The following is a 27936-nucleotide window of genomic DNA, read 5'->3' as shown; positions in this document are numbered from 1 at the left end:
CAGCCACTCCGGCCTGGGCTAGCCAGGAGCACCTCCTGCTGCACCAGGAGATGGACCCCCGGGCTGGTGAGTAGGTGGCATTTTTCTCCCCTTACAAAGCACAGGTGGGGATGTTTTGCGGCACAGGCAGTGGCTTGGTAACCGTCCAACTTGGAGCTGGGGCTCGGGGCTCGGCTGCCGCTGGGGCTCTGCCTGGAGCGGTACCACTCACAGGCACCTTGCTGGGACGTGAGGCCGTCTTCTCCAGAGGGTGTCGGGGCGGGGGGTGCTTCCCATGTGCACCATGGGGCTGGGGCTGGCCACGAAGCCATCATCCTCCCACCAGCGGTGGGCGTGGGGAGAGGGCAGTTTCGGCAGCCGGCTGATTCAGGGAAGGCTCTTGCATCACGCTCCTCCCGTCCCGCAGCTCCTGCTGCGTGAGTCACTCCTGCGGCAGACTCCCTGACCTCACCCACGCCGGCCCAGGACGGGGCCTGGGGCCCCGGGGCTCCCGGCTCGCCCCTGGCCCAGCAGAAGCAGGGCACGCTGTCTGCCCCGCACCCCGGCTCCCAAGCCTCGCCGGGGGGACCCAGCGGAGGGGAAGGGCGGGCTGCCCCCGCCCAGCTGCTGTGCTCTGCACCTGCCCGGCCGGCTGTGGATGCCGTCAGGTAGGGCAAGTGCTGCAGGTTGCAGGACGACCTGGGACCTTGCTCACTATGTAAACACTGTGACCACAGGGGAAATGTTCTCACACCACCGGCATCTGTCTAAATTTAGCTGCTCTTAGGTCACCCTTTCAGCTGCCGCCTCACTCCTGATACTGCAAGGCTCAGCGCCCAGTCCCTGTGCTGGGTGTCGGGGCAGTGGCCAAACCCTGCTGTCCCCAGCAGCCACAGCAGCCCCCAGAGATGTGCCCACCCCCCCTCTCACCTGCATTTGGCTAATGGGCCACACTGGGACTGACTGGGCAGCTTACTGGTCAGGGATGCTGGGGTGCAGGTGGCCGTGCAAGAGGCTGTGCTGCCTGTGAGACGGGCTCACCCTGGAGCCCACTGTGGCAGCGGACGGGGGTCCGGGACGGCGTTTGCACAGGGGTTTGGGAGGGCAGGAGCTGGTAGCAGCTGGGGAGGTGTGATCGCAGCCCTGCGCTGCAGGTGGCAGGAGATCGGCTCTGTGCGGCGTGCAGCCTGCTGGCAGCAGAGCAGTGCTGCGCATCGGCCGTGCCTGGGCACCTCGGTGTCCCCTTGACAGTGCCGGGAGCGCTGGCTGGCGCTGGGCCTCGCCAGACCCCGCAGGGTGGACGGGAGGGATGGGGGGGTGCAGAGCTCCCCCACGGCCCCATCCTCATCCTCGTCCCGGCGCCGCCAGCAGCTGCTTGCCCTGGCAAATGCATCCTCTAGAGGGAACTGCCTGTCCAGAAATGGGTCTGCGCGGCTGCGCAGGGCTGGTGCTGGGGACAGGCCGGGTACGGCCCCGCACGGCCGCCGCAGCACCGCTGCCACCGCGCTGCCGGCTCTTCTGACACCCCGGCTGAGGTGACAGCCAGCGAGTGTCTCCTTGACACCAGCCCTGCCCTGCTACCTGCCTGCTCTGCCTGCACTTTTGCTGCCAAGAGCATGGCTGAAAGCTGCCTGGGCTCTGGGTGAGCTCCTGGCGGGGCCAGGAGCGGGAATAGCGGGGGATCCTGCTTACAGGGACATGGGCTCCTCTTCACAGCCGGCCCCTTCCTGTTCAGGCGGAGGGCAGCGGGTCACCCACGCTCCCCTCTGGGCCCCTTCCCAGGTCACCATCCCACCCTCCAACTCGCCTGGGGACCGCAGAGGCAGTGGCTGTGCGACCAAGATCCCAAGTCTCCAGCACGGGGCTTCGGGGGCAGCACAAATCTGTGTCCCAATGCTCAACAGCCTCGCGGAGCGCAGTCCCTCCACGCCATAGGGACAGGACAAGGCGGAGGGACCTATCCCAGCCTCGCAGCTGTCCTGTCACCCCTCAGGGGATGATCACAACCTCCAGCGTTTGGCTGCAGAGCCCCTTCTCCCTCTGCTTTGCAGGGCAGCAGCCCATCAACATGCTCGGTGTTATCTTGGGTGTCGGGCTGGCCTTGCTGATCCTGGTGCTTTTCAGCTACGCCTTCGTCCGCTGGTACCAGAGGGGCCAGTGCTGGCGCCGTGAGTAGGGGCAGGGCAGGGGACAGGCAGCAGCAGAGCATGGAGGCCTCAAAAAGAAAGGGCTGCAGGGCCCGGGGTGTGGGGAGCACGCCTGACGTTTGCTGGTCCCTGGGGGCTGGGGAAACCCACGCGCAGGGTGGCTCTGGGGCAAGCTGGGGGCATGCAGAGGCCGGGGAGGGGGATGCGCAGTGATGTCCTGGGGCAGCTGGCTGTCCCGCTGGCCCATCCCCGCACCACCACACAGACTCGTGGCAAAACGAAGGCGAGTTCATGGCACCGCATGGCTCTGACATCTCTCCCTCCTGACTCCCCAGGGCCTGACTTTGTCTTCAATCTCTACCACACCCGGTGAGTGAGGCTGTGCAGGGACCTGGGGCGGGCTGGGTGCTCCCTTCGGACAGCGTGAGGTGTTGCAAACCCTTGCCAGTCTGAAACCTGCTGAGATCTGCTGTTCACAGGCGCTGCCTCCCCGGGACAGATGCTCTGGGGAGCTCCAGCTGCTCGGGGACAGCCCAGGCTGGCAGGGGCTGGAGGGGGGCAGGCAGCTCGCTAACATCTCTGCCTTGCCTGCAGCGGGCTGGGGTCAGTGGCGGTGGAGCTGGTGCCACCGTTCAGCATCAGCGGCTCGCTGGACACAGCGGGCAGTGGCTACATGCCTTTCCACAACCGGGGGCCATGAGGCGGGCGCCGTGCTGGCGTGCAGGTAGGATGTCACTCTCTGCTCCCCACCCAGCGATGGGTGAGTGGGTTGCTGCCGTGCGTGTCCCCCAGCACAGCCCACAGCAGCAGCGCCGGGTGGCTGCGGCAGCGGGTGCCTCTGCAGGGAGCCCGGACGCTGGCGAGAGCGCTCTGCCCCAGACCCTCCCTGCCTCCTGGTCATCGCAGCTTTCCCTGGGATAGTCCCAAGGGTTTTCCTGCAAAAGTCCTTGCCACGCCTGTGGGGCATCAGGGGCTTTCCCTGGGCCCTGGTTTTGCTTTCCCCCCTGCGCAGGGTTTGCTTTGTGTTTCCCTTCCCATGGCCCGCTGTCCTTGGCCTGGGACCGAGCACATGGCCGGAGGTGAAGGCAGCTCGGGGCTGGGGTTGCAGCCCCGTGCTCCCTGCGCCGCTTCCCCAAGCTGCCTCATGTCCACCTTCCAGCAGCCACAGAAAGAGCAACCAAGACTGGCCATGGGGGAAGTCCTCTGTTCTTGCTTCTTTAAAAAACAGCCCAAAATATGCGGGATTTCTGCTGAAACCCTAACAGTGCAGTTTCTGTTTTTATAAGAGCTTCTCCATCTGCTTCCCACAGCTGCATTTCTCTTGCTGGCCCTGCCTGGCCATGGGCACTACGGGCCGGTGCCCAGGGCTGGCTGCCGTCCCCACGCTGGTGCATGGGCGCAGCCTCCCCTTGCTTGAGATGGAGGAAGAGGGAGCTGCCTTATCCCAGGCCTCCTCAGCATGTGTCCTGGAGACAAAAGCCGCCTTCCCCACGGCTCAGACCCACCCCAGCCCTCAGGACCAGCCGGCTGCGTGCCCAGGAGACCTTGGGGCAGACTGTTGGTGAACAGGGCAGCAGGAGTGCGGGGAACCAGCTCAAGAGGATTGCAGTGAGCCGTAGGACTGGATGGCTGGTTTTGTGCAATAGGGGAAAATGCCATAAGGAAATGAGACTGCTGCAGACTTCCCTCCTCCGTCAGATATCTGGACCAATGTGGAAATTCATCCTCCACACTGGTAGTGCAAGCAAACATCTCAGAAAATCCCCATGGGCTTTCTTGTGGTTTTCTTGTGCTGGCCGCCTGCAACATCGGCAGAGCAAGCGGCCAAGGAACTGGAGCACAAGGGCAGCCCTTGCCAAGCTGCGGCGGCCTCAAGAGGGGCCCCGGCCCAGTGGGTGGGGGCTGCCGAGGCATGGGGGCTTTGGGGCTGTTTCTTTGCAAACTGTTTCTTCAGAGGGAAGACGAAGCGAAACTCAGGACACCACGTGTCTGTGTGTGGGGAAACTGGTGAGGATGGAGCAGAGAGCCCCAGCCTGCACTCCGGCTTGCAAGGGAGCAGGTGGCCGGCCACAAGCCCCCTCCCTTCTCCTTCCCCGCGCCCTCCGTGCTGCTCCTTGCAGGGTTTGTGCAATGCTGGGGGCACTGCGGCCCCGCTGTTGGAAATGTGTTGGGAACGTCTGCATAGGCTGGTGCTGGGGGAGGAAGGGTGTTCGCACGGGCGCAGCCCCTCGCCGGGGCGGCTGAGGCGCAGTGCTCCCCGCTGCGAGGAGGAGCGGCAGAGGAGAGCCGCTTGCAGGAGGAGTCAGAGCCACATGTCGTCCATGTGTTAGGCTGTGGCTTAATTCAGGAAAATGTGAGCATCTGGGATTTCCAGAGCTGGAGGGATTGTCCACGCTCTCGGCTATCGAAGCCAAAGCACATGGTCTGTGGCTTTCTGACAAACTCATCTGGGTTTTGTTGAAAGGAGAGCCCTGGCTGCTCGTGGAGGGGGAGGGAAACGCCACCTCTCTCAGCCCTGGGTGCTGCCCCTGGACGCTGCCGGCTGCAGCCTTTTGCAGCTTGCAGGAACCAGCAGCACCCGGCACTGCGTGGGATCCGGCCAGAGAGGTGACGTCAGGAGCATTTGAAAGGAAAGGAAAAAAAAGTCACATTTAATTTTGATGACTCCGTTTTCAGAGGAAGTTGCAAAAAAGAAAAAAAAAACCCCAACCCCCAAAATACCCAGAGGCGGAAGGGATGGTGGAAATGGAAGGGCAGGAGGATGCCCACGGCCGGCATCGGCAGCGGGACAGCCAGCATGGCCACGGGCCAGGCCCTCCGCGTGACGCACGGAGCGTATCTGGAGTGGAGTAGCGCAACGTCAGACGTAACAGGAGGAAACAGCAATGCATCAACAGACCTTCTCCTGACATGAGTCATGTTTTCACCTGAACAAAAGTACTCCCCAAGTTGGGTTTCCACTAACAGTTTTAATGGGACTATCCCACCGTGAAGGTTCTTGGAAACCAATGACTTTTGGAAAAACTCTTCAGTGCCCCGGCAGTAGTCAAATGTAGCCCACGGTAAGTTGTTCCCATTTCAGGCTTGTTTCCATTCTGACAGAAACTATTCCCCCACCCCCAAGTTTCGACTTGTTCCGCTCCTCGCTGGAGCTGCTCCTGTCCTTCCCTGTGAAATCACCGCAAGCTGCCCAGGTCCTTTTCCCCGCTGCTCCTCCGGTGTGTGCTCCCACAACACAACGCTCACCTGGCACCACTACCCTGGTCCTCAGATGAGTGGGAAGCTCTCGGTGGCCTGGCTTGGTTTTGCTTTTTTCCCAGTTGTGATGTGGAAATGCTCTTCCCCAAGTGAGGCAAAGGATGTTGCCCTTTGCTGCAGGGGAAAGTCTGTATCTGGAAACAGAAAGCGTAGCTTGACCTTAGAAGAGAATGTCAGATGAGCAGACCAAATAAATAACACCACATCCTTTCTGTATTTACAAATTAAATAGAATAAATAATGTCTGTACACAATAGTGGCAGAACACGGACCATAGTGTGGGCAGGGCTGCCGTGACTCACGCTGGGCTCATATAGCAGCTGCTGCACGTATCCTGCACCCTGTCGGAGGTAGCCAGCACCCCGGGTGTCTGTCCTAGGGGCTGAATGCTGAAAGGTCTCCGTAGGGTCAGGAAAGTCCCTCGCTGCCTCCAAGGGAGGTCGGCCAGCGTGGGAGCTCCACGCTCCCAGCAGGATGGATGATGTCAGGCTGCTCTTTGCTTTTGCTGTCTGTGTTGTGAAAGGTTTGGACGGCATCGGTGCTGTGGACGTCAGCTGGAGGAGCCTGGGACAGGGGGAAGTGGGGAGGGGAAGGGCAGGGCTAGTGCCAGCCCTGGTCCTGAGGGTGACCCTGGGCCCAGGGGCTGCGTGGCCTGCCCTGGGCTGCTGGGGAGGGCAGGTGAGGCAGGATCGCCCTTTGGAAACATCCTGGTGTGTATCCTTGGGCTCGGTGGTCAGAGGCGGTGGGGGTGAGCCCCTCTAGCGCAGCCCCTCGCCAGATCTCATCAGCTTTGCACCGGATCCTGGCTGGAGGGACAGTGCAGGGTGCGCCGGGGGCTGGCCACAGCAGTACCAGGGCCACAGCAGCCCCAGAAGTAGCTGAGCTGGTGCTTCTCAGGCGAGTCTTGGCTGGGGCACTGCCCAGTCGATGTGTTAACATTAAGAGGTCGGCAGTAGCTTATTGGAGTAGCTGCTCTCCACGGGCAGTGGCTAGAAGAGGTAGTTGGGTCAGCGTGCGGGGCTGGCGGGCACCCACTCCCCGGCACGGGGACGGCTCACAGGCGGCTGTCCTTGCTGTCCCCGTTGAGCAGGCTCAGGGCGTTGATTTGCAGCGTGTGCCACTTGTTGGTGCTGAGGCTGGAGATGAGGGGCAGCGTCTCCAGGATGTCAGTGTTGAAGATGCTCAGGTCAAAGGGAGCTTTCAGGAGCTCGGGGCTGACTTTGGAGGCCAAGGGAGCACCTGGAGCCCCATAGCTCAGCAGAGTGGTGGCTCGGGGCCCCACCGGGCTGGAGAGGTCCCATGCAGTGGGCTCCTGAGGGGCCCCCCATGGAGGAAGGTCCTGTGCGTGGCTGTGGGGATGCTCAGGAGAAGACTGCTTCAAATACCCTTTGGCCACAGCCAGCTCGGAGCACTCGAAATCCAGCACAATGTCGGTGCTGCCCGGGCCCTGTGGGGATCCTGCACAGCCCGAGAAGGGCACCCCCCTGGCAGGGTCCTGCCTGGGCTCCACCGTGCCCTTGGACTGTTGCAGGTACCCGCGGAACTCCACGGCTTGCTGGACATCCTGGCCAGCAGCAGGGGAGAGGCCGAACTCCCCTCCACAGGGCTGCCCGGCCACTGCGGGGCTGGCGGTCCCGCTGCTGGAGGAGCCTGTGGGGCCAGGGCAGATGTTCTCCAAGCCCACGCCGCTGTCGTCGCCAGTGGGCAGCTGCCGCTTGTAGCCCTGGGGCTCGGGGCTGGAGGAGCAGCTCAGTTCAGAGGAGGAGGTGTGCAGGCAAATGCCACTGTCAGTGCTGGTGCAGCTGCTGTCCCCTCTCCCCACAGCCCCCGGCCCCAGCAGGCACAGCTGGTCCTCGGGCCACGCTGGGAGCCTCCAGCCCTTCTCCAGGGGCAGCTGGGCTGTGCCGGCACTGCCACACGGGCTACTGTCCTGCTGGGGCTCCTTCTGGCACAGGAACAGCTGCTGGATGGGGTCTGCGTCCGGGCTGCCCGAGGATGAGGACTCCTGCTCCATCCAGAGCGAGCTCTGCTTTATAAAAGACTTCTGGGAGGGAGAGAAAAGAGGGGAGTGAGCCATGCTTTGTCCCTGCTCATTGCCTGCCTCTCCCAACAGCTACCCAAGCCTGTACCCTCGCACTGGCCGCAAAGGGTGCCGCGTGCCCAGCGGCCTTACCAGGACGGATGGTGGCCTCACGGGTTTCTTTATGTAGGTGCACACCAGCAGAGCTCCCAGGAGGCCCAGGAGCAATAGGGTGATGAAGGAGGAGCTGACGATGCTCAGGACAAGCTCTGCGCTCCCTGCAAGAGAGGACGTACCCGGGTGAGAGGGGGCAGGCAGAGTCCCCAGTGCACATGGCATGAAGGCCCTGCAGCGGCAGCATGGAGCGGCTACCCTGGTGCGGACCCCTGCACCCCAGGATCCACAACCCACGAGACCCCCCCTTCCCTGGCTCCCCCGCCACTTACTGTCTCTCCCGCCGATGGCGACGCAATGCTCGTCGGTGCGTGTGGCGTGGATGCGGCGGCTGGCCACGTCGGGCTCCACGCTGATGCAGTACTCCGTGTCCCAGAAGAGGTTGGTGATGTTGAACTCCGGGGTGGTCTTCAGCACTTTATACTGCAATGACCAGAGCATGGGCTTGTACCCCAGAGCCACCAGCTTCTGCAGCAGTCCTGGGCCCCGTGCTTTCCTCCCTTGTCCTCCCCTGTCCCCTGGGGAAGGTCCCCAGGGTGCTTAGCAATATCACTGACGGCAGCTAGACCCAAAAGCCCAACAAGAGTTGGGGAACCTACTGCAATAAAACGTGCGGAGAAACCTCTCTGCAATGTTGTGGCTGCGAGAAAGGTCACTATTAAGTTTTACAGAAGACTACTTTAAGAATGTGTTTTTCAGCAGCACTGCATGGGACAGATGGGGACAATACGGGACCAGCAACTCATCTCACCGTCCGGTTGTCCTGTGCCCTCCTGACGTACACCCAGTATCGCCTCGTGTGCTTCTGGACGTCGTCATACTTGACAGTGAGGTTCCCCGCCCTGAGGAGCAGCTGCAGCTGCACGTGGATGGTGTTGCCCGTCAAGGAGAGGCTCTGGCCTGACAGGCGCAGGCTGGCTGGGAACAGGTCAGGTGGAAGAGCACGTTAGGGTTTTCTCCTGTCCGCAGCTCTAAGAGCCCTCGCAGCAGTGGGCTGAGCTGTGACCGGTCCTCGCAGCCGGTGCCGCCTGTCCTGTTTGTCCCAGCCCACCCCGTAGCCCGGCTGCCCTCCGGGGAGGTACGAGAAGAGACAGCCCTGCCCTCACCTATCCCAAAGTCCTTCCCGAGCAGTTTGGCACCCTGACCTCTGCCCTCCTCAAAGCGGCAGACACCCGCCTACCTTCTCGCGGGGAGAAGGAGTTAGTCCTTTGCCACGGGGATGTGTGGTTTCTGGCCACAGCCCTGACGCGTGCGTAGTAGCGCAGGGCAGGATCCAGGGTGTAGTACGTGAGGTCGCAGGACAGCTCCGAGATGTTCCTGCAGTTCGGGGTGGCCATCCAGGAGAAATTTGTACCGTAGCTGTTGGGAAAAGTGCCTGGGGTGAGAGCAGTGCAGGCAGGTGCCAGGGACTCGCTCGTCACCGTGGTCAGTATCGGGTCCTGGGCAGGGGCTGAACCCCCTTGCGCCCCCATCACTGTACTCACACTCTGTGCTCCACTTCATAGCGGACATCACTGCGGGCGTTGTGTCCCGGCTCCCACCGCAGCAGGTGATGCGCTATCTCTGCCACAAAGCGCACGTCCGTGGGGCCCTCCAGCATCTCACCTGTGGGACCGAAGGCCAGCGTTGGGCGAGGTTGCACGGTGACCTGTCCCACCCTGCTGGTGCCCGCAGGAGCTGGGCAGAGCCCCTTGCTGTTGCCTCCCGGATGACTGGCCTGGAGCTTGACCCCTGTGTTCGGCAGTGGCCACCCACCCACCCACCCGGAAAGCGCAAGGATTTGCCCAGGCCTGTCTCACTTCCAAGTTTCAGTGTTTGCTCGTCCTCCTCTTTCCCTTCCCCTCCGGCCTGGGGAGAGCCCAGCTCAGCCCAGCCGAGAGGCTCTCGGTGCTTTTCTGGCCCAGGAAAGGAGACCGCTCTATTTGCATCCCTGGCCGCCCCTGCCGTTTGCTGCAGCTCTGTTTAGATTCAGCTTTCCTGTTTTGCTCATCTGCTGGCTGGAAGAAATAGACTTTTTCGCACCTCCTGCCTGAATTTCGGTATTGTCACCTGGCAGCAAAGCAGCACTAGATAACATCTGCCACCCTTTCTGTGGTGGTTTCCCCAGCAGCCTCTGCCTGCTGGCAAACACCAAGCCGTGCCGCTGCCGGGGGACGCAGCTGGCGGCAGAGCACCGCGCTACCGACCGCAGCATGTCACCACCGCGGGCCACGCTGGTGGAGATGAGGCTGATGCCTGAGGACTGACACAGCCTTTAGGGTCCCAAACAACAAAGAACGGCAAGTGGCAAGCAGGGAGCCCTGGCCGTGTCCAGGAAAAGTGCCCAAGCTGCAGCCCCGCACCGCAGCGGCTCCGCTCACCGCCTGCCCTGCGTGTCTTCCCCTGTCCCGGTCCCCAGCCCAGTGCTGGGGTCTCGGGGGCAGAGGGGAGCAGAGCAGCCTGCCGGGAGCCGTGGGGCTCAGGCACAGTGAAGGGGGCAAGAGAGACTCACCGTCTGTCCGCCGGGTGAGGAACAGTGCCACGCACAGTGCCAGGGCTGTGGCGGAGGGGGCCATGCCGGCTCAGCATCCTCCACGGGCGCGGGGCTGGGCGAGCAGGGTGCCGAGCTCTGCTCTGCCGGGCTGCAGAACACTTGTTTTTCCCCCGGAGGCTGGCTCAGTGACGTCTCGGAGGCGTTAGCGCAGTGGGAGGAAAGTAGTGGTGTAGCAGCTTCCACTTTTCTTTGTCGTCCACCCACTCATCCACGGCTAATCTCTCAGCCCAGGCTGGGCATTTCCTGCAAGCAGCCTTAAGGCTTTGGGGGCTTTTCTGAACAAAATGGTACACGGCTGAGAAAGGAGTAAATAGGAGTAAATCATGTGTCTGCCTTTGCTGCCTCATTATTAAATGAGATGTTAAAAGCCCAGCACAGGGGGCGAGCATTAGCACCTCGGATGACCCATCACAGGGATTCTACTGAGCGTGGCACCCCCCCAGCAGCGTCCCCATGGGGCAGTGTCCTGTCCTGCCCCTGGCTAAAGCCATCCGGCTCACAGCCAGCCCTGGGGAGCCCTGGAGCCCCAGGAGGGGGTTCTTGCTTTCCCTTCCTTTGGGCTCAGCCCATACCCTCCTGCTTCACTCTGCAATTTGCCTTTCCCCATTTTTGGGGCTGAGTGACAACCTCTGGGCTATTAGCTGTCCCACAAACACCTACAGACGTGGGTGGCGTGGCGGGCTCTGATGTTGGGAGCGGCGGAGGGAGCTCCAAGCTGTCCCTGGGGCTCCCAGCTGTCAGCCAGACCCAGCCGCAATGGAGGGGGCTGCGGGGCTCTGGCCCCACGGCGATGTCCTGCCTGGCTGGTGATGCTGGCCCCTGCTGCCAGGACCTGAATTACCACCGAGCCGACTGCCAGTGCCCTGCTTTGCCTTCTGGCAGGATGAATTACAATAGAGCTTGCTTGAGGGCTTTCCTGAGGCCTGTGAAAACGCGGGGTCCCTCCTGATAGAGAGCAATTTGTCTCAAGAAGAGGAATTTCCCACTGGGGAATTAGCGGAAAGGACAGAGCTAAAAAGAGCAAGAGAAACCGAGAGTGCTCTGGACAGCCTTAGAAAGCTTCAGAGCAGTTCCTGGCTTGATGGCAGTCCCTGGCGCAGGACCTTGGGCCCCTTTGCCGCAGCAGAGTGGCTCCTCAAAGAGCCATCTTAAATGCCTGAAGTGGGAGATTTCTGCTTTTTTCCTTGACTTTGAACAGGCTCCCCCTGACTCATCCTTCCTGCAAGCCCACAGCCTTCCACCAACTCTCAGCCTTGCTGGAGCACCAGCAGCTTCGTCAGCTGCAGGGCGGTCCAGCGGTGTCGCTGAGCCCGGCAGCGGGACCTTGGCACGGTGGCACGCCTGGCTCTCGTGGCACCCGGGGACACGCAGGCTTCAGCTCTGCTCCGCTGGGGCCGTGGGGAATATGGACACAGGGGGGTGGTGCCGGGTGCCTGGCAGCAGGAAGAGGCTCTTCCTCACCGACGGCTGTGCCTCTGCTGAGGGCCAGCCATAGGGATGAGCAGGGGAGGACGGCTCCAGCAGCAGACCCTCGCCCTGGCTTCACCCTGGCTTGGCTTTATTCTCCCCTCTTTGGGAGACCAGCTGATGTCCTGTCACTCTGCTATCAGCTTGTGAGTCAGATCTGGCAGCCACTGAATTTAGGAGTCCTGAGATGAAGCACAGCCCATCCCACACAAAACCACAGCTCGTGTTTTGTATAAAAGAGTGAAAATCAAAAGCAATGGGACCAAAAATGAGGAAGGAGCGAGCCTTGTGGAAAAGACACCCTGGGGCTGGTCCTGTAGGTGAGGCGGTTCAGAGGCTCGGTAGAAATGTTTGGCGATTTAGGGGAAAATGAAACAGGCGGAGGAGAAGTGCCAGTTCTGCTGAATGCTCAGATCGCGAGTGGCACAGCCACCCTGCGGTGCTCGTGCTGGCACCCGAGCTGCCGCACAGGCATGGGTGCTGCCGGTGCCGCAGGGGGGGCTGGTGCCAGGACAGCGTGTGGCGGTGTCCCCGCATGCTGCCCGCGCTGCTGCTGGTGGTGCAGGTGCTGCCCGGGACCCCCATCTTGTCAGTACTTTCCCCTCATCCCCCGTGAAATGCCACTTGGCATCCCTGAGGCTGCAGAACTCATGTCTCCGGGCTACCTTTGCTGCCACCAGCTCTGTTGTGAGCAGCACCACAGCCCCCCCAGCACGCAGCCCTGTCCTGCGGCCACACACTGTGCTGGGGCCCCCCCAGCCCCGCAGCCCCGGCACAGGCAGGGAACCCGGCAATAACCACAGACGAGCTTTGCATCAGGCATTGCTGACCACCCAGAGCACCGTGTTGCAACCAAAGCATCACAGCCCCACGTTTTCAGTGTCAGCAGGAGAGGTTTTGAGTTCACAGGTCAAAAGCAGCCCTTGAGAACGCTGCCAAGTTTCCTTTTCATCTTCACAATAATTGACTAATCTTTGAATAGGAACAGCCATGTTTTTAATAACCTGTAAATCACCTGAGTCAGAACCACACAGCAGGTCTTTGCCCAGAGCCTCTGTCCTGGCCCTGGCCCTGCACCCAGCTGCCCCCGGGACTCTCCTGCCAGCCCCGGGCACCTGCCCGGCGAAGGGGCTGCCCTTGTCCGTGGGGCAGGCCAGAGGGCAAAGCACGTCCTTGGCTCCGTCCTCCCACCTCCCAGCTGCTGCTACCTCGCACGGTGCCCACATCCTCATCCTCGGCTTTGGCACGGGCAAGGCTGGAGTGGGGCTGGGGTTCCCAGTGGCCCCCGAGCCCTGCGGGTCATGCGGCTGACACTGAAATATCTCCTCAGGGACCACTGTGTCAGCACCACAGAGGAACCTAGCCCGAGGGACACCTGGCAGAGCAGGTCTCTGCTTTTCCCTGCCCTCCACCACCGCAGACCTCGGGCAGCATTGCCCAGGGCGCAGGGGGTCATGCAGTCCCGGAGGTGTTTGGGCGCCAGCGCTGCCCCGTGCGGCCTGGGGCTCGGGCTGGACTCGGCAGCTGGTTCTGCGCGGGCACAGCCCTGCCGTGGGTCAAAGCACCTTGCCTGGAAGAGCAGTTATCCTCTTCCCTTCCCAATTCCCTCAAGCCTGGAGGTCAGAGCAGAGAGCAGAGAAGCCGGCGGGCTCTCCCGGGCTGGCTGGCTCTGGCCGTGTGAGCTCTTAGCCCCTGGGTTTGCTGGCTGGGAGGAGCCGTTGCCAGCGAGAGCACGAGGCTCTCACCCGGGAGGTGTTGCACACACATGACATTTAACATTGGGTTGCCGGGGTCAAGCCCAGACACACGGCTCTCTGTAACTTGCTTTCTGTAGGTGTCTTTGAAGAAACACCAGCAAGCAATCATTCCTGGAGCTACTTTCTGAGAAACCCTTTTCAGAAGAGGATGTGGCAGCTCATGCAGGTGCTCAGTCAAGGCCAGCTCGGGGCTGTCCAGGGATGCAGCTTGCTGCCTGGCCAGGCCCTGCCTCCTTCCACCCCTGCACCCCAGGGCAGAGGCACAGGGGAGCTGCAAAAAGCAAACAAAATGCCATTAGTCCTACGTGTGAAAACTAAAGCAGAGCGTGGTGCAGAGTGAGAGCTGCCTCAGAAACCCCCTGGAAGCAGGGGAACCCCAGAGTGGGTGGCCTGGCTTGTGGCCACGGCTGGGGAAGCGCTTGCCCTGAGGTCTACATGCTGGACCTGCTGCGGCAGCGAGGCCCTGGGTGGGCTCACTGGAGAGAGGCAGGCAAAGGGCTGAACGTGACCTTGCCAGAAGAAAACGGGCGTAAACACTAAGATCGGGATGGACTCAGGTGTCGGTCTTCTCCAAGCTCCCCGATCCCCCTCTCCGGCTGCCTGGGTTTGGCCCCAGGCTGTGTGTGGGAGAAGGGCAGGAACTGACCCCCCTGGGAAGGGATGGGATGGGGCAGGACAGAGCGGGCAGCAGGATCCTTCCTGGGCTTTTCAGCCTTGAAATCAAGGGGCCTTTGAAGCAGATTTCCTTCAGGCTTGGATGGCCCTGCTCATCTCCTGTGCTTCCAAAGAACGGGTGTGGGTGCGGAGCCGGATGAATAAGGGAATTACGCTATGAATAATGCTGGGAGAAATGTGCCTGGAAAATAGAGTGTCGGGATGGGGCTCACAAGGAGGCACCACGCCGCCAGACGGAGCCTCCCGGGATCGGGCCATCAGAGAGGCTGCCCTCCTGCCTGCCGAGCCACGCACTGCCCTCGCGCTGCCCTCTCGCTGCCCGCTGCCAGCCCCCGCGGGTGGGCACAGGGGGCTGTTTCTTGCAGTGATCCCAGCGGCTGCTCATCTGCACACTGGCCATGACTGGGAGCAGCCTGGGTTACACAACACACTGGCCGCCTCTGCAGGAAGCCATCCCGCCTCTCTGCCGTGCAGTGCGGAGCCGAGAGCGCAGTGCAGCTCCGGCCGGCGAGGAGAGGGGGCACAGCCACAGGCTCCCCCCCAGTCTTGTTCAGCTGCGCTGCCTCTGCTCCTCCAGCAGCCAGGGGCTGGATAGGTGGGGCATGTGACACCGAGGGTCATGGGTCTGGGGTCTGGACATCAGAAAGCACACAATGGAGCTGGGCTTTTTCCTTTGAATCTGGATATTTTTAGCTGTTTCTCCCAAATGTGAGTTCTGGGTTAAGCAAAGCATCCCCCAGCTCACGCCCACAGAGGAAGCAGGAGACGGCTGCTTTCGCCTTGCGCAACGTGAAAGCATCACTCCATTAGCAAAGGGGTGGAAAAGCCTCTAGAGGAACTAGAGGAAAACAGCGTTTCATTTCCTTGAAACGGGGGAGTTCTGGACTTCTCGATCACCTGGGGCGCACGGGAGGGTTTTTGCTGGGGTCAGACACGGCTGCGCATCCCCTCCTCTCCCACGCTCAGCTGGCGCTCGCTGCCCTCAGCCGGGGCAGGCGCAGTGCGGGTGAGCGTGTGGTGGGTGCACAGGGGAGAAGGGGCCCCTTGGCAGGTTGGCAGCCGAGAGAACAGTGCTGGGAATGCTGCTCCCCCCCAGGTCAGTCCTCACCTCTCCCCAATTCCCACACCTTGGGCTGCAGCTGAGCGTTCTCCTGCCGTTGCCCCGCGCTCCTCACGGCTGGCTGGGGCAGCCGGCAGTGGAGGCTGATATTTTGCGCCGTGCCTGGAGCAGTTGGGAAACAGGCAGCAGTGGGGCCGGGCGGCAGGTCGGACTGGTTTCCCTCTGCACCTGGCGCTGGCACTGACGTACGAGCCCGCTCGCCAAACAGATTCTGCCCCGTCCCCGCGGACCTGACTTCGCTCCGCACCGCGCTGCGCAGCGAAGGATGGCTGTGCCGGAGCTGTGATCTCAGCCCAGCCCTGCAGCGGCCGATGGACGGCAAAACCTCTCCGGTAAGGCGTGGGCAGCTCCCCCAGCTCTGACCCGGCTGGGGGCACTGGGGGTGCCTCTGTGGCCGTACGGACCCGCTTTCCTCGGGGCCCAGCTTCTCCCTCCTTCTCTCTGGGGCGTTGCCTTTGCAGCAGCCTGTTGCTGCCGGCGTGGAGAAGGGACCAGGGCGAGCTGCCCATGGGACTGCTGCCTCCGGCACCCCCTCGGCACATGGAGGGAGGAGGAGTGCCGCCAGCACCCCTGGTGTCAGCCCCGTGCCGGCAGAGGAGGTGTTGGGGCCCCCTGGCACCGCCGCTTGTCCATGCTGGAGTGGATTTGTGAACTGGGGGGACTGGCTGGTGGGGTGGGCTGGTGCTGCTGGTGGGAGCCGGTGCCGCTTGGCACCCGTGGGAGCTGCATGCTCCTGAGCCCTCCGGCACCTCCTGCCAGCACCTCGGCAGCACCGGCAGCATGCTGCCCCCACCGCTCTCCCTCAGCCGCTCTCCCGGCAGTTTTCCCCGTCCTCTTTTCGGGCTGGGCTGACTGGGGCCTGCTCGGTCTCAGCCGTGGGGCCTTACTGAGCATCCTGTCATGAGGAAAACATCCATCCCTGGCTGGGCACTGGGCTCAGCCTGCCCGGGCGAGGCAGCGGGTAATTACTGTGCCAAGTGCTGCCGGCTGTGCCAGCGACATCCGGAGTGCAAAGCTGGCAGTGGTGGGGGATGGGGCTCGAGGGGGTCAGGGCAGGCTGTAAAAGCCACCCTCATCCTGCCCCTTGGCGTGTGGGTACCTCGGAGGCAGCCAGGAACAGGGGCACAGCGGGCTTGTGCCTGATCCTGGCTGGGTCCCAAGGGAGGGGCAGCCTGCCCCAGCACTGCCCTGTAGCCTGATCCCAGCTCTGGGTGGCCCTGAAAGTGGGCACCAGTGCTGCATCTTGGTGAGACAGGGGCAGGAATTGGGATGCTCCTGGATGGAGACAATTAACCAACATCGGGCATCCCCACTGGGCCACTGTGGCTTTGTCTCTTGGATTAACTGGGCCATTACAAGTCCCAGGTGCCACCCTTGGCTCTGCAACTGCAGGAGAGTCACTTGAGCTTTCCGTGCCTCAGTTTGCCCATCTGTGGAATGGGGTGAGCAGCGATTACTCACCCCCTGGAACATTTTCTGATCTCTTCCTGAAGGGCTGCTCACACCGGCACAGGGCAACTTGTCCCTGGCCAGATCGGGCTGACTCAATCGACACAGTTTGTCACCTGCACTTACAAAATGGCCCTTGCGTGTTCTGGCATTTCACTTCCCCGTGCGTTGCCCCTTTATGGCATCAGGGTCTCGGCAGTGTCCTCCTACAGCTCCTGCCTGGTTTCTCCCTGGGCTGGGGGCCTGTCCCCTTCCAGGGAGGCACCGCCAAGGCACGGCTCAGCCGCGACACTTGAGCGGGATGGGTGTCACCGGGAGGGAACGGGCCCTTTCATGGGCTCAGGAGGGTTTTGTCACAGGTGAGCGCGAGGACAATGTCACTGTTGTGTGCCTGCCTAGCTCATCTGCCATGACAAGCAGCGCTCCACAGGCAGGTGAAGGAGCTGGTTCCCCGCCCCGAACAATGGGCTGTGAGCAGCAGAGAGCCATGGTGAGGGGTGGGCTGCCAAGCTCCGCTGGGAAGATGATCACTTATTTAGGCAGCTCCTTCGAGCCACTTATTTAGGCTGCCTCCCTCCTCTCTTGATGCTCCCAGTTCTGGGTAGCTGCCATGCCCTTCCGCTCCTCCACGACACGGCTGGGCCCTGGGTCCGGTTGCAACACCCCAGGTGTTGCCTGGCTTCCGCTCTCCCTCCCACTCCGAAACTGCGGGTGACTGCTGGCTGGGTTCCCTGCCCTCCCTCCCCATCACGCGTGGATCCAGCACCCAGCCCAGCCCGCCTTTCCCCGGGTGATTGCTCTCTGCTGGTGTGGATTTGGGGCCCTTGTCTCCGCGGCGGGGAGGCGAGCTGGAGGTCAGTGCACATGGCAGCTCACGGCACGAAAAGGACGGGCCTTTCCGGCGCTGCTGTCGGTGGCTTCGGTGCTTTTCCCAGCTCTGCTCAAAGCCTCAGAGCAGGGCGAAGGAGTGAGGAGGTGTTTATGCTCGTGACACGTTTAGCAAAGGGCTCGCATGGCAGCCAGGCACCATCCACGTGTCCCCAGGCAGCCTGGGCTGAGCTCAGGGGGAGCAGAGCTGGCCAGGAGTCCCCTGAGCATCCCCAGCCTCCCTCCCCTGGGCTGTCCGAAAGCCAGCGCTGCAACGGAAAGGAGCAGAGCCAGCCCATAGCAGCGCTTAACGCTCTGATGGCTGCTGGAGCGTTTGCAGAGAGGATGTCAGAAAAAGGGCCCAAACCGCAGCCGCGCGTGTGAGAGGCATGGCTCCCTGTGTGACTTTTACTCAAAAGCCAGCAGAGGATGAGTAAAGGTTTTGTGGGCAGAAGTCACAGCTCACTTGCCGGGGTAACACACACTCGGTAGCAGAAATATCTTCAGAAAGCCGCTGCTGTTTGTTCTCTGCTCCAGTGGCTCTACAACAGCAACCAGTTCTGCTGTTTACCGGGAGCCCGTGGTAAAAGTTTTGTTAGCTTCTGCAACAGACCTAAAAAAAAAAATACTTAGACTTTAGACTTTTAAGGAAATAAGTAATAGTACACCGGAGTCTAAGAAAGGTCATGTGGTCCCTGCTAAGGAATAATAAGAACAATTTAAACCTCTAGTGTACTCCCATGTCAGTTTGTGATGTTTGCACACTGGCAGTGGAAATGTTTTAGCAATCGGCATCACTGGTGAAGCTGGGCTGTGTCTTCTGCTACGCTGGAGAGGTTTGTCCTTAACAGCATTGTAATTCTGCTGATCTGATAACCGGAGGGTTACGCTTGCTGCAGGACGAGGCATGTGAAATATCAGACATGTGGAGATAGCACACAAATGCCAATGTAAATGATACTGTCTGGGTATTTACAAAAAGCTCATTTACACATAGACAGCAGAAATCCTTTCCCTAGGAAGGGTTTCTGGCGCCCGTGGGTTGCCTTGTTTCTGCCCAGCAGTGGGGCAGGACCTGCTGCAGCTCGGGCTCTCGTGCTGAGCTAACAACGGGCGCTCCGCGTACCCAGGGAAGTTTTATGGTGCGGGGGTGCAACACTTGCTGCAAGAGCTTGAATCCCATCGGCAGGACTGCTCAGACTCCTTCGGGGAGGACATGGCTGTGGCACTCTCCAGCCCCCCTGGCTGCCAGCCCAGCCCCTCCAAGCACACGGCGGGGCTCCCCGGGGCTTCCCGGCACCTTTGGGAGAGCCCAGGAGAAGGCAAGGCTGCGGCACGGCGCTCCGGGGCTTGTCCATGCAGCTTCTGTGAAATTCAGGAGTAGGGAAAACTGGCCTTGGGCTGCAGGCTAAGCAAATTCAGGCTTGTGATCACTGTCTGGCGGGGAAGAGGTGAGAAGGGGTGGGTGATGCTGCTCGCTCAGTCCCTGTCCCCTGACCTGAGTGGGGAGGTGGCTCTCGATGGCCGGGAGATGTGAGTGGTGCCTGTGCCAAGGGCCCTGGGGTGGTGGGAGGAGGTCTGTGCCGGGGGGTGGCCCTGCGCACCCCGCTGCTGGCCAGGGCGGGTCGCCAGGCAGCCTGCCCCATAGCCCAGGGTGCTGAGCCCGCTGGCTCTGTGGCGCGGTTCCTAAGGCACAGGGCAAGAGGTGGCACGTCCCCTGTGATGCTCAGCTGGGGGCCGAGGCAGCCCCCGTGCCGGAGCACGCGTGGCCACGCCAGGGTGCGTGACTCACGGGATTAGTGCCCAGGAAGTTACACCACCGCATTGCAAGAAAGGGCACAGCTGTATTTACAAAGCATGAGCCTGAGCAGGCTCCCGACGTGCTCATTAGGGCCCTTGATTCCCGGCAGGAAACACGAGGGCAGAGAAAATCCAGCTGGAAGCAGGTGACGCGGGGGCTCCGGCTCAGCCCAAGGCCCCTGTCCTCTGCCCGTTCCGTGTGCCCGCCCAGGAGCTGCTTGCTGGCCTGGCAGGGGAAGGGATGTTCTCGGTTGTGGGGAAATGTCATCTCTAGCAGCTGCAGGGCCGACAGTCAGAGCCAGGCTTCCAGAGAGGCGTGTCTGAGCCCACCCCCGGCCGGTAAGGAGTCCCCAGGAGGTGGGCTGGGGTCTGGGTGCCAAGCGGGTCACGCTCTGCTGCCAAGGGATGGTGGCTCCGCTTCTCCCTTGGGTGCCCCTTCCGTGGGGCAGCAGCGACAGTCTGTAGGGACAGACGTTGTCCCAGTTGAGTGGCTGCCCTTGAACAGCCCGCTGCAAACGCGGTGGGTGGTGGCCGCGTGGCGCTGGGAGCGGTGGCGGGAGGCAGCGGGGTCGGCACTGCCGAGAACGAAGCCCAGGCCAGGCTGTCAGTGCCGTGTGCCGGCTGGCGATGCCCTCGCAGTTTGTCAGGCATGTGGCCATTTCTTATTGCCAGAGACGTACCTGAGATTTGACAAATGGCAGAGGAAATTGCATTTATTGGGGGGTCTGTACACAGGACCTCTCTGAAGGAAAATGAGAGGCTCTCGCTTCTGTAGCCGCCTGCAGCTGATGGGGCGCTGGGAAGATTGTGTCTTGAGGAAAGGAAACAAATACATATTCTTTTGCAAATTCATGGATCAGGAGTGACACAACTGCAGAGCAGCATTCCAGGGTGCAGGACGTTTCAGGGCTTGGAAAACACTGATTATTAAGTATTACTAAATAACAGCTGGAAATTGCACTGTATTTTTCAAATGGCTAATTAAGGATAGATGCATAAATTGGGGCACTAGCCCCGTGGAACTGGGCCACAGCGTGACTGACCCATTGCCAAATACTGGCTGATTGCTCTGATCAGAGTGATCAGTTTGGGAAATTTGGCCAGCAGCCACCCAAAGGGGACAAGCTCTGCGACAGAGGTTTTCAGCTCTCTTGGATGAGGTATGGCCCAGGCTTCGTGGTGCAGAAAGAGGCACCGCAGCGATAACTCTCCATGTGGTTCCTGATACTGTGGAGGAACGACTGGTTGTGCTGGGGAGCTCGGCGCCGTGCCGGGGAGCTGAGCTCTGTGTCACCTTTGCCTTCACGGCTGCCACAGCGATGGGGCAGCAGCTGCGGGGACTCTCCGGTGCGCAACGGTTGCTGCCAGTAACAGTCTCCTCTGCTCGCAGACCACGGCATCGCCCAGCAGCGTCCCTCCCAGCCTCCATGCCGCCCCAGTCAGCAACATCTTCAGTGCCCGACCTCTGAAGCCTCGTGAAAGCGTCCTGGGCATTAGCTTCAAGCCGTACAGCCCGGAGTCCAGCCCAGCCCCGGCGCCCTGCACGGCCTGTGAGAGCACACGTAAGAGGATGGTGCCGCGGGCGCCCTGGCCCCGGTCCCACCGAAGGTGGGAAGGGATGGAGGGAGGCAGGGAACGGGTGTCTGGGCCCACTGCTGGCACAAGCCTCAGCCACGGGCTGGTGTTACCCTGCAAGGGGTGCTGGGGGCAAGGGAGAGGATGGTGACCATGGCAGGATGGGGGGGACACTGGGGCAGCGCAGGGTGTGCATGGCCCTGCTCGCCACATCTTGGGGGTCCTCTGGGGAGCCAGGGAGCTCCTGGCTTGTGTTGGTGGGCAGCGGGGTGTGGGCACCCTGGGGAGGCAGCCACTCACCCTGACCCTGCCTCTGCCCTGCTGCCAGGATCCTCCATGTTCAGAGCTCCCTGCATGAGCCAGCGGCGGCTTGCGCTCATCTTCTGCATCTCCATCCTCATCGTGCTGCTCGTCGCCCTCATCCTGCTGTGTGAGTGGGGGCCCAGCCCGGGGCTGCTCGGGGCTCCCTGGGGGGGGCAGCAGAGGTGGGGGAGAGCCATGCTGGGGAGCGCCCTGGGAAGCCTGGAGGAAGCAGGCAGAGATGTTACCTCTTCCCACTGCCCAAGTGTTCCTGAGATCTGGTGGGCAGGCAGGAGCAGGATTGCCAGGGAAGGGAGATCCGCCTCTTGGGCTGCCTGCGATACCTGGGGGGGCAGGGGGCTGCACCGCGCTTTCCTTCTCCTGGGCTTGCTTCAGCGGGCAGGGGGCACCCGTGGCAGCACCCCTACTCGCCCTCCCTGGGGCGCAGGGCTAGCAGGAAGGACCCGTCACACGCAGTGCGGTCTGCAGGCGGAACAGGCACAGGCAGCGGGGGATTCGCTTTAATCCTCGTAATATCGAGCTGCCAGTTCTCCAGCTGCCGTAGCTGGTGGGCTTGAAGCATTTGGCAGGCTGAAGGCACCCTTCTGCGGAAGCAAGCAGGGGGTGAAGCGAGAGGGGCTTGCAGCAGCTGAGCAGGTGCTCAGGGCTGGCCAGGCCTCCCTCAGCCCCGCGTCCTGCAGCTCTTCACTCTTGGCTCATGCCCTGCACCCAAGCTCAGGCCTGGTGTTTGGCAGCGCCCCTGTGCGTGGCAGACCTCCACCGGACTCCCGGCCGGGGGGGGCACAGCACCCTTGCCCCCCACGAGCCCTGGCCTCACCGCAGCGTTCGCTCGCTTCCAGTTATGTTCTGGCGGTCGCAGACTGGCATCGTGTACAAGGAGCCCGCCGAGAGCTGCAAGGACAGCCCCGTGCGCTGCGACGGCATCGTCGACTGCTCCCAGAGGAGCGACGAGCTGGGCTGCGGTGAGGCCCCAGGAGCCAGGGGCAGGGGGAGCGAGGGGAGCCCCCGGGGCATGAGCTACCACTGACCCCCCTGCTCCATCCCGCAGTGCGCTTCGTGTCCGACGAGTCCTTGCTCCACGTCTACTCCAGCGCTGAGAGCCAGTGGCTGCCGGTGTGCAGCAGCGCCTGGAACGACTCCTTCTCCAGGAAGACCTGCCGGCAGCTGGGATTTCAGAAGTAATTCCCCGAGGATGCGTCGTCCTGCTCGGGTGCTGGGCCCCTGCCAGCCCCCCGGGCATTACTCTGGGCCTCCTGCCCTGGCCGGGTGCACCATCCGCTGTGCTCTTTCCCCCAGCGTTGTGCTTTTCCGCTGGAGGGCCGTGTGTCCAGCACCGCTCTGGGTGTTTCGGTCTGGCCCCTCCACGTTCAGCGTGCAGAGCCTCTGTGAGAGGGCAGGGGCCGGGCGGTCAGTGCCTCGCAGAGGGGGACCCTCACTGCCTCTTTCCTCTCCCCTCCCAGTGCGTCACAGACCGAATACGTTCCCCTGCGCGTCTCCGGCAAGAGCCTCACCGTGACCGACGAGCGAGAGACCATCCAGCAGAGCCTCAACAGGTACCAGGCAGGGCCACCTGCCACCCCTGCCCCAGTGCCACAGGGCCGGGGCTGAGGCTGCGTCTCCCTCTTCTCTCCTGCAGCTCTCAGTGTCTCACGGGGAAGTACGTCTCCCTCCGCTGCACAAGTAAGGGGCCTGGCTGGTGGGGCACATGCCCGAGGGCGGGCAAGGCCAAGCACATGCGTGGGAGCGCGTTCCTTCTCTGCACAGGGGTGGGCAAATAGGGTGTTTTCCAGCAAGCTTTTGGGGCAGTACAAAGCAGCAAAGATTGCATTCCCATGGTCTCCACTGCCCCTGCGAGTGTACTGAGCCCCGACGGTGCCTGCGGGTGGGGTGACGTCGTGTGCGTCCCCCTCCCAGCGTGCCCCCTCCGAGCCCTTCTCTCAGCCCTGCTCTCCCCTCCAGCCTGCGGGCAGAGGATTTCTGGCCGGATCATCGGCGGAAAGGAAACTTCTGTCAGCAAATGGCCCTGGCAAGTCAGCGTGCAGTACGGGCCAATCCACATCTGCGGCGGCACCATCATCGACGCGCAGTGGGTCCTCACCGCAGCCCACTGCTTCTTCATGTGAGTGCTGCTGCAGGCAGCTGCCCGCAGGGTGGCTCTCCAGCCCGGGGCACCGGCGGCAGCCCCACGTCTCACTCCTTGCTGCCCCCGCCTCTCCCTGCCCAGGAACAGCATGAAGATCCTCGACGACTGGAAGGTGTACGGCGGGGTCTCTGACCTGAAGCAGCACGCAGAGGGCATCCCCGTCTCCCAGGTCATCATCAACTCCAACTACAGTGACGATCACGATGACTACGACATCGCACTCATGAAGCTCTCCAGGCCGCTGACGCTCTCAGGTGAGGCGCTCAGCTTGCCGGGCGTCGGGGCTGGGCTTGGCTGGGGCTGGCAGTCGGGACTCCAGGGGCGGGCAGGAGTGAGAGGCAGCTTGGATCCCTCGGAGCGTCCCCGGGCTCTATGGGGCTGCTGCCAGCCAGAGTATCCCGCTCTGCTGTGGCCACGCTGCTGTCCCCTGCCCATCCTGTGGTCAGGAGCTGGCCCACCCTCCCCTGGCAGGGCCCAGTGCACACGCAGCCGTGGGCTCGGTGGGGACTGGCATCATGCCGCTGGCTGTGCCCCGCGTGGGCAGCGCAGTGGGGCCCGGCGGGGACCCTGCCTGGGTGGGCACAGCAGGGAGCATTTCCTGCGCCCCACGCTCCTCCCTAGCCACGGGGCTGGTGACTACAGTGGCTATTTTGCTCCTGGGTGACTCATCCCTCTCTCCTCGCCTGGTTTTAATCATGTCTCCCTCCAGCTCAGGTTCGCCCAGCCTGCCTTCCCATGTACGACCAGCGATTCCAGACCGGCAGGTCCTGCTTCATCACGGGCTTTGGGAAGACCAGGGAGAACGAAGGTGAGGGAGGACGCCGGCTCTCTGCGGGCAGCTCCCGCGTGCCGCTGCCCAACCTGTGAACGCAGCTCCTCTCCCGCGGCTCTGCTGCGGTGTTTGAGGGCCGTTCCCACAGGGGTGACCTGTGGCCGTTGCCCTCCCTGCTGTGCGGCTCTGCAGAAATAAGGCCTGCAAGAAATACCAGCTCCCTCCCTCACTGCTGCAGGAACGCCTGGTGCTGCGGGGGGGCCTGGGGGCAGTGGGGGGCCAAGGCCCACCCTGCCCCATGGCTCCTCCTGCCTTGCAGATAACACGTCCCCGAAGCTGCGGGAGGCTGAGGTGAAGCTGATTGACTACAAGATCTGCAACAGTGACCAGGTGTACGAGGGCTACCTGACCCCACGGATGATGTGTGCCGGGTACCTGCAGGGAGGGAAAGACGCGTGCCAGGTGAGCCGGGGGCACACGGTGCCACCAGCGCTGCCCACTTGTCCCGCACGCCGCTGTCCCCTGGCTGGGTACCCACAGAGGGGCATCTCCTGTCTCCTCTCCTCACTGCTCTGCCCCTCTGTGCCAGGGTGACAGCGGGGGGCCCCTGGTCTGCGAGGACAATGGCCGCTGGTATGTGGCCGGAGTGACGAGCTGGGGGACAGGATGTGGCCAGAAGAATAAGCCCGGCGTGTACACACGCGTGACAAAGCTCCTCAGCTGGATCTACAGCAAAATGGAGGTGAGGTGGCACGGCACAGGGAGGGAGACTTACCAGGTGGCCCTGGGAGCATTGAGAGGGTCTGTATCCCCCCAGCCCAGCCCCTGGCACCTCACCCTTGCTCTCCCCTCTCTCCCTTGCAGAGCGAGAATGACTAAGGCCGGGATGGACACTTGCCTGGGCTGTGCCTCTCGGGCCGGCGTGGGTCCCTGCCCTTGGCCGCTGCCAGGGCATGATGCTACCAGCAGATCCCCCCACCTATCTCTGGACTGTCCGTGCAGCCAGGGACCTGTCGCTGTCCCCAGCCTCTCAAAATATGGCACCAACGACGTGACCCTGCCCTTGCCCAGTGCGAGGGAGGTGGCCTGGTGGCGGCTGGGCAAAGCACCCAGCCAGTCCCGGGCTGGCAGTGCGCGGGGGGCAGCAGCCTGTGCTGGCAGCGGGCTGTGCCGGCGGGCCGGTGCCTCCTCGCCCCGTGTCTGTGGTTCCTCTGGTGTAAATAGATGTGTGCGGACAGGGAGTCACGAGTGCTTCCTGGCAGGACTGCGGCACGCTCGGCGGGCGAGGGGCTGCTAGCGCTGCCCGTCGAGCCGGTGGAGGTTGCAGATGGAAGTGAGGAGAAGGAAAGCCATGGGGTGCCCGTGGCGAAGGAGGGCTTTCCTTTGCACGCTGCCTGCAGCCTTGGGATGTGCCACAGTGCAGCATCGTGTCACGCTGCCCCGGCGGGCAGCAGCTGCCCACACCTGCGAGGCCACGCTCCCTGCTTTCTCCAGGGAGGGCTGAGCACAGGGGAGCCCCGAGGTGCGGTTACAGCACCCTCGGGGGGGAGCGGTAGTTGCTCTCATGTTTGCAGATAGGTTTAGGAAGTGCCTTTTAAACGGCGTTCCTCCCCGTGAGAGAAATACCCGTTTGTTCATTTTCCCATGCCGTGGACACGGTCTGAGCAAGCACTCGCTCCCAGGATTGTGCACGCCTGGGCTCGGGCCCCCCACCTGCTCTGCCGAGGGTTCCACAGTGGCAGGGGGCAGGTCTGCTCTGCGGGGGTGGCTGCAGGAGGTGTGACAGAAGCGAGCAGCAGCCACAGGCCATGGTGGAGATGATGCAGAGCGGCCCCTCTCCAGCGTGAGCCAGCCCCCGGATCTCGCAGCTCTTTGTTCGGTGACCGTGCTGAATTGCTTCCTCCTCCCTCCGGCTGCCGAGCACGCAGGCAGCGCCCAGCCAGCCTTCCCTCCCCGGCCACGCCAGAGTGGGGACACAATTTCCCCCAAGGAAACAAGTGCCTGCATCACCCTGTGGGTGCTTTGAGGCACACGAGGAGCAGTGGGAGATCCCCGGGTTGGCGGGGTGAGCAGAGGCTGGCTGCCCCTTGCCGAGGCTGCGCTCCCCTCCCCAGGCGTGTGGGCAGCTGCAGGGAGGGGTCCAGGGGAGCCCGGCCACCCTGTGCTCTTCTCAATAAACGTTTTGGTAGTTCTCCACGTGAAGACGGCTCTTTTGGACAGGCTGGGAGGAAGCTGGCGCGCCCCAGGGAGCAGGGAGAGCTCTGCCCACCCCTGGGCTCCGCACTGGGCCCTGGGCATGGCCCTGGCTGGACACCCCACGCTGTGATGCTCCCGGGCTGCCACCCTGCTCTCGGCCCCGGGGCAAGGCCGAGCACGCTGCGGCGGGCCCGTGGGCCGGGCGTGCAGCAAGCGATGGGGGGTTGCTGTGTGTGCCCCCGTGCTGCCCACAGCGGGGTCTGCGGGAGGTGCTCAGTACCCCAATGCGCACCCACTGCGCAGTGGCTCCATGGCTGTTGCCAGGCGTGTGGGCCCGTGTGCTGGAGCAGCTTTTTGCAAAAGCCCTTCCTCTGGGTTACTGCTCGGACCTGGGAGAAAGGGGGTGTTTTCAGTCTTATGGGGGCTCGGCAGAGATGCTCAGGTATGGAAGTAACATTGGTGTGGAGCCGTGAGGGGGTAAAGCCTCTGGGGGGGATCCAGGGGCAGGAGCCCAGGGGAGAGCCATATCAAAATTCAGTTTGTGAATGCTGTGGACCAGAATCAAACGCTTTCCTGAGAAGGCTGCACAGCCTGTGCAATTGCCCTGTGTTAGAGAAATGGCAGTAATGAGCATCTAGCCCGGAATTTTCCTTGGGAGGAGGAAAGGTTACTTGCACTGGTTCTTTGTAACCCATCTTCTTGCAGCTGGAAACATGAAAGGAGGGACCGATGCTTCGGGGAGCTCACTCGCTGATTTTGAAATAGCCCGAACTGCCTCAGGGATCTGTCTCCACCAGCTCCAGCTGAGGTGGCCCCTTCTCTCCCCAGCACGGGGGTGCGCTGGCCACCCACCGTGGCGTGCCTCTGCCTCCCTGGGCGGGAGGCCGGTGTGGCGTGGGCCGGCAGACCGTGGGCAGAGCGCTCGGTGCTGCGGGCTCCAGCGCGACAAGGAGAGGAGCCGGAAACATCAGTGCCCCAGGTGATGTGAGTACCGGACTCTGCACGGGCCAGGCAGCTGGTTTCTGACCCACAGCGCCTGGGCCCTGGCTCTCCGGGCACTGGGAAGGCTCATTTCCCGTAAGCGTGCGGGAGACCGCTGTCTCCAACCGTGCACAGGCTCTGGAGCTGCACAGATTACCTGCAAAGTGAAGATGAGAAATTCTCAGAGTGCGTGGGCTGCTGCAGGCACGTCCCCTGCTCACCTCCTGGGAGTATCCCCTGGGTTCCCAGAACTGGCTGCCTGCTGTGGAAAAGCTTACCTGCTGTCCGAGAGCTGCAGTTTGCATTTGAATTTCGGGATAGCAGTCTGCTCTGGCTTTGTGTGCAGAAAGCACCCAGCCCTCCCTGGGACTCGGAGCGGGCCCCAGCACGCAGGGAGGTGCTTGGCAGCTGCTCCAGACCTGCACCAAAACAGTAAATTGTTGCCTTTTGGGAAACACTGAGTCAGCCTGACCTCAAATAGCTTTTCAAAGAAGCAACCCAGAAACCTCCCACGGCATGCGGGAGCCTCCCGTGAAGCAGGTGTGCAGAGGCCAAGGAACTGTTTTCCCTCTACAATTTGTTGCTTGGCGAGTTCAGGGGTGAATAACCTGCTGCTGGCATCACGCTGCCGTCGCTCGGGCTGGAGAGGGGCTGCGGGGCGCAGCCCAGCCGCTCGGGCTCCCCTCGTAGCGGGGCAGTGCC

At 62.5% G+C, this 27936-nt stretch overlaps 3 protein-coding genes across 9 annotated transcripts; 2 read left to right on the top strand and 1 right to left on the bottom strand.

Annotated features, from left to right (window-relative positions):
- The first annotated feature begins 17 nt into the window (after positions 1–17).
- SMIM35 (small integral membrane protein 35) lies at positions 18–5089 on the top strand. 5 transcript variants are annotated; one of them, XM_074851016.1, is made up of 5 exons: positions 18–66; positions 2031–2147; positions 2462–2495; positions 4081–4185; positions 4803–5089. In XM_074851016.1, exons 1-5 carry the CDS (start codon positions 51–53, stop codon positions 5038–5040), a joined length of 510 nt encoding a protein of 169 aa, XP_074707117.1. In that variant the 5' UTR covers positions 18–50; the 3' UTR covers positions 5041–5089. The 5 variants fall into 5 exon arrangements, with proteins under 5 accessions (XP_074707117.1, XP_074707115.1, XP_074707119.1 ...); XM_074851014.1 differs by having other exon boundaries at positions 3437–4185; XM_074851018.1 differs by lacking the exon at positions 4803–5089 and adding an exon at positions 2721–2850 and having other exon boundaries at positions 4081–4182.
- Positions 5076–10431, bottom strand: IL10RA (interleukin 10 receptor subunit alpha). 2 transcript variants are annotated; one of them, XM_074851010.1, is made up of 7 exons: positions 10070–10431; positions 9063–9183; positions 8759–8937; positions 8330–8496; positions 7851–8001; positions 7558–7682; positions 5076–7428 (listed from the first exon to the last, which is right to left on the bottom strand). In XM_074851010.1, exons 1-7 carry the CDS (start codon positions 10131–10133, stop codon positions 6439–6441), a joined length of 1797 nt encoding a protein of 598 aa, XP_074707111.1. In that variant the 5' UTR covers positions 10134–10431; the 3' UTR covers positions 5076–6438. The 2 variants fall into 2 exon arrangements, with proteins under 2 accessions (XP_074707111.1, XP_074707110.1); XM_074851009.1 differs by having other exon boundaries at positions 7558–8001.
- Positions 10432–15362: 4931 nt separating this feature from the next.
- On the top strand, positions 15363–26248 carry TMPRSS13 (transmembrane serine protease 13). 2 transcript variants are annotated; one of them, XM_074851013.1, is made up of 13 exons: positions 15363–15462; positions 20637–20808; positions 21150–21251; positions 21982–22104; positions 22191–22320; positions 22603–22695; positions 22779–22822; positions 23102–23261; positions 23367–23539; positions 23995–24093; positions 24377–24519; positions 24647–24799; positions 24922–26248. In XM_074851013.1, the coding sequence occupies exons 1-13, from the start codon at positions 15442–15444 to the stop codon at positions 24934–24936; spliced, it is 1428 nt and encodes a 475-aa protein (XP_074707114.1). In that variant the 5' UTR covers positions 15363–15441; the 3' UTR covers positions 24937–26248. The 2 variants fall into 2 exon arrangements, with proteins under 2 accessions (XP_074707114.1, XP_074707113.1); XM_074851012.1 differs by lacking the exon at positions 15363–15462 and adding an exon at positions 19393–19585 and having other exon boundaries at positions 21877–22104.
- The last annotated feature ends 1688 nt before the right edge of the window (positions 26249–27936 follow it).

The sequence above is a fragment of the Strix uralensis genome, chromosome 26 (assembly GCF_047716275.1).
Source record: "Strix uralensis isolate ZFMK-TIS-50842 chromosome 26, bStrUra1, whole genome shotgun sequence".
Lineage (NCBI taxonomy): Eukaryota > Metazoa > Chordata > Aves > Strigiformes > Strigidae > Strix > Strix uralensis.
The sequence above is the reverse complement of the archived record's forward strand: the minus strand, read 5'-3'. Positions and strand labels throughout refer to the sequence as shown.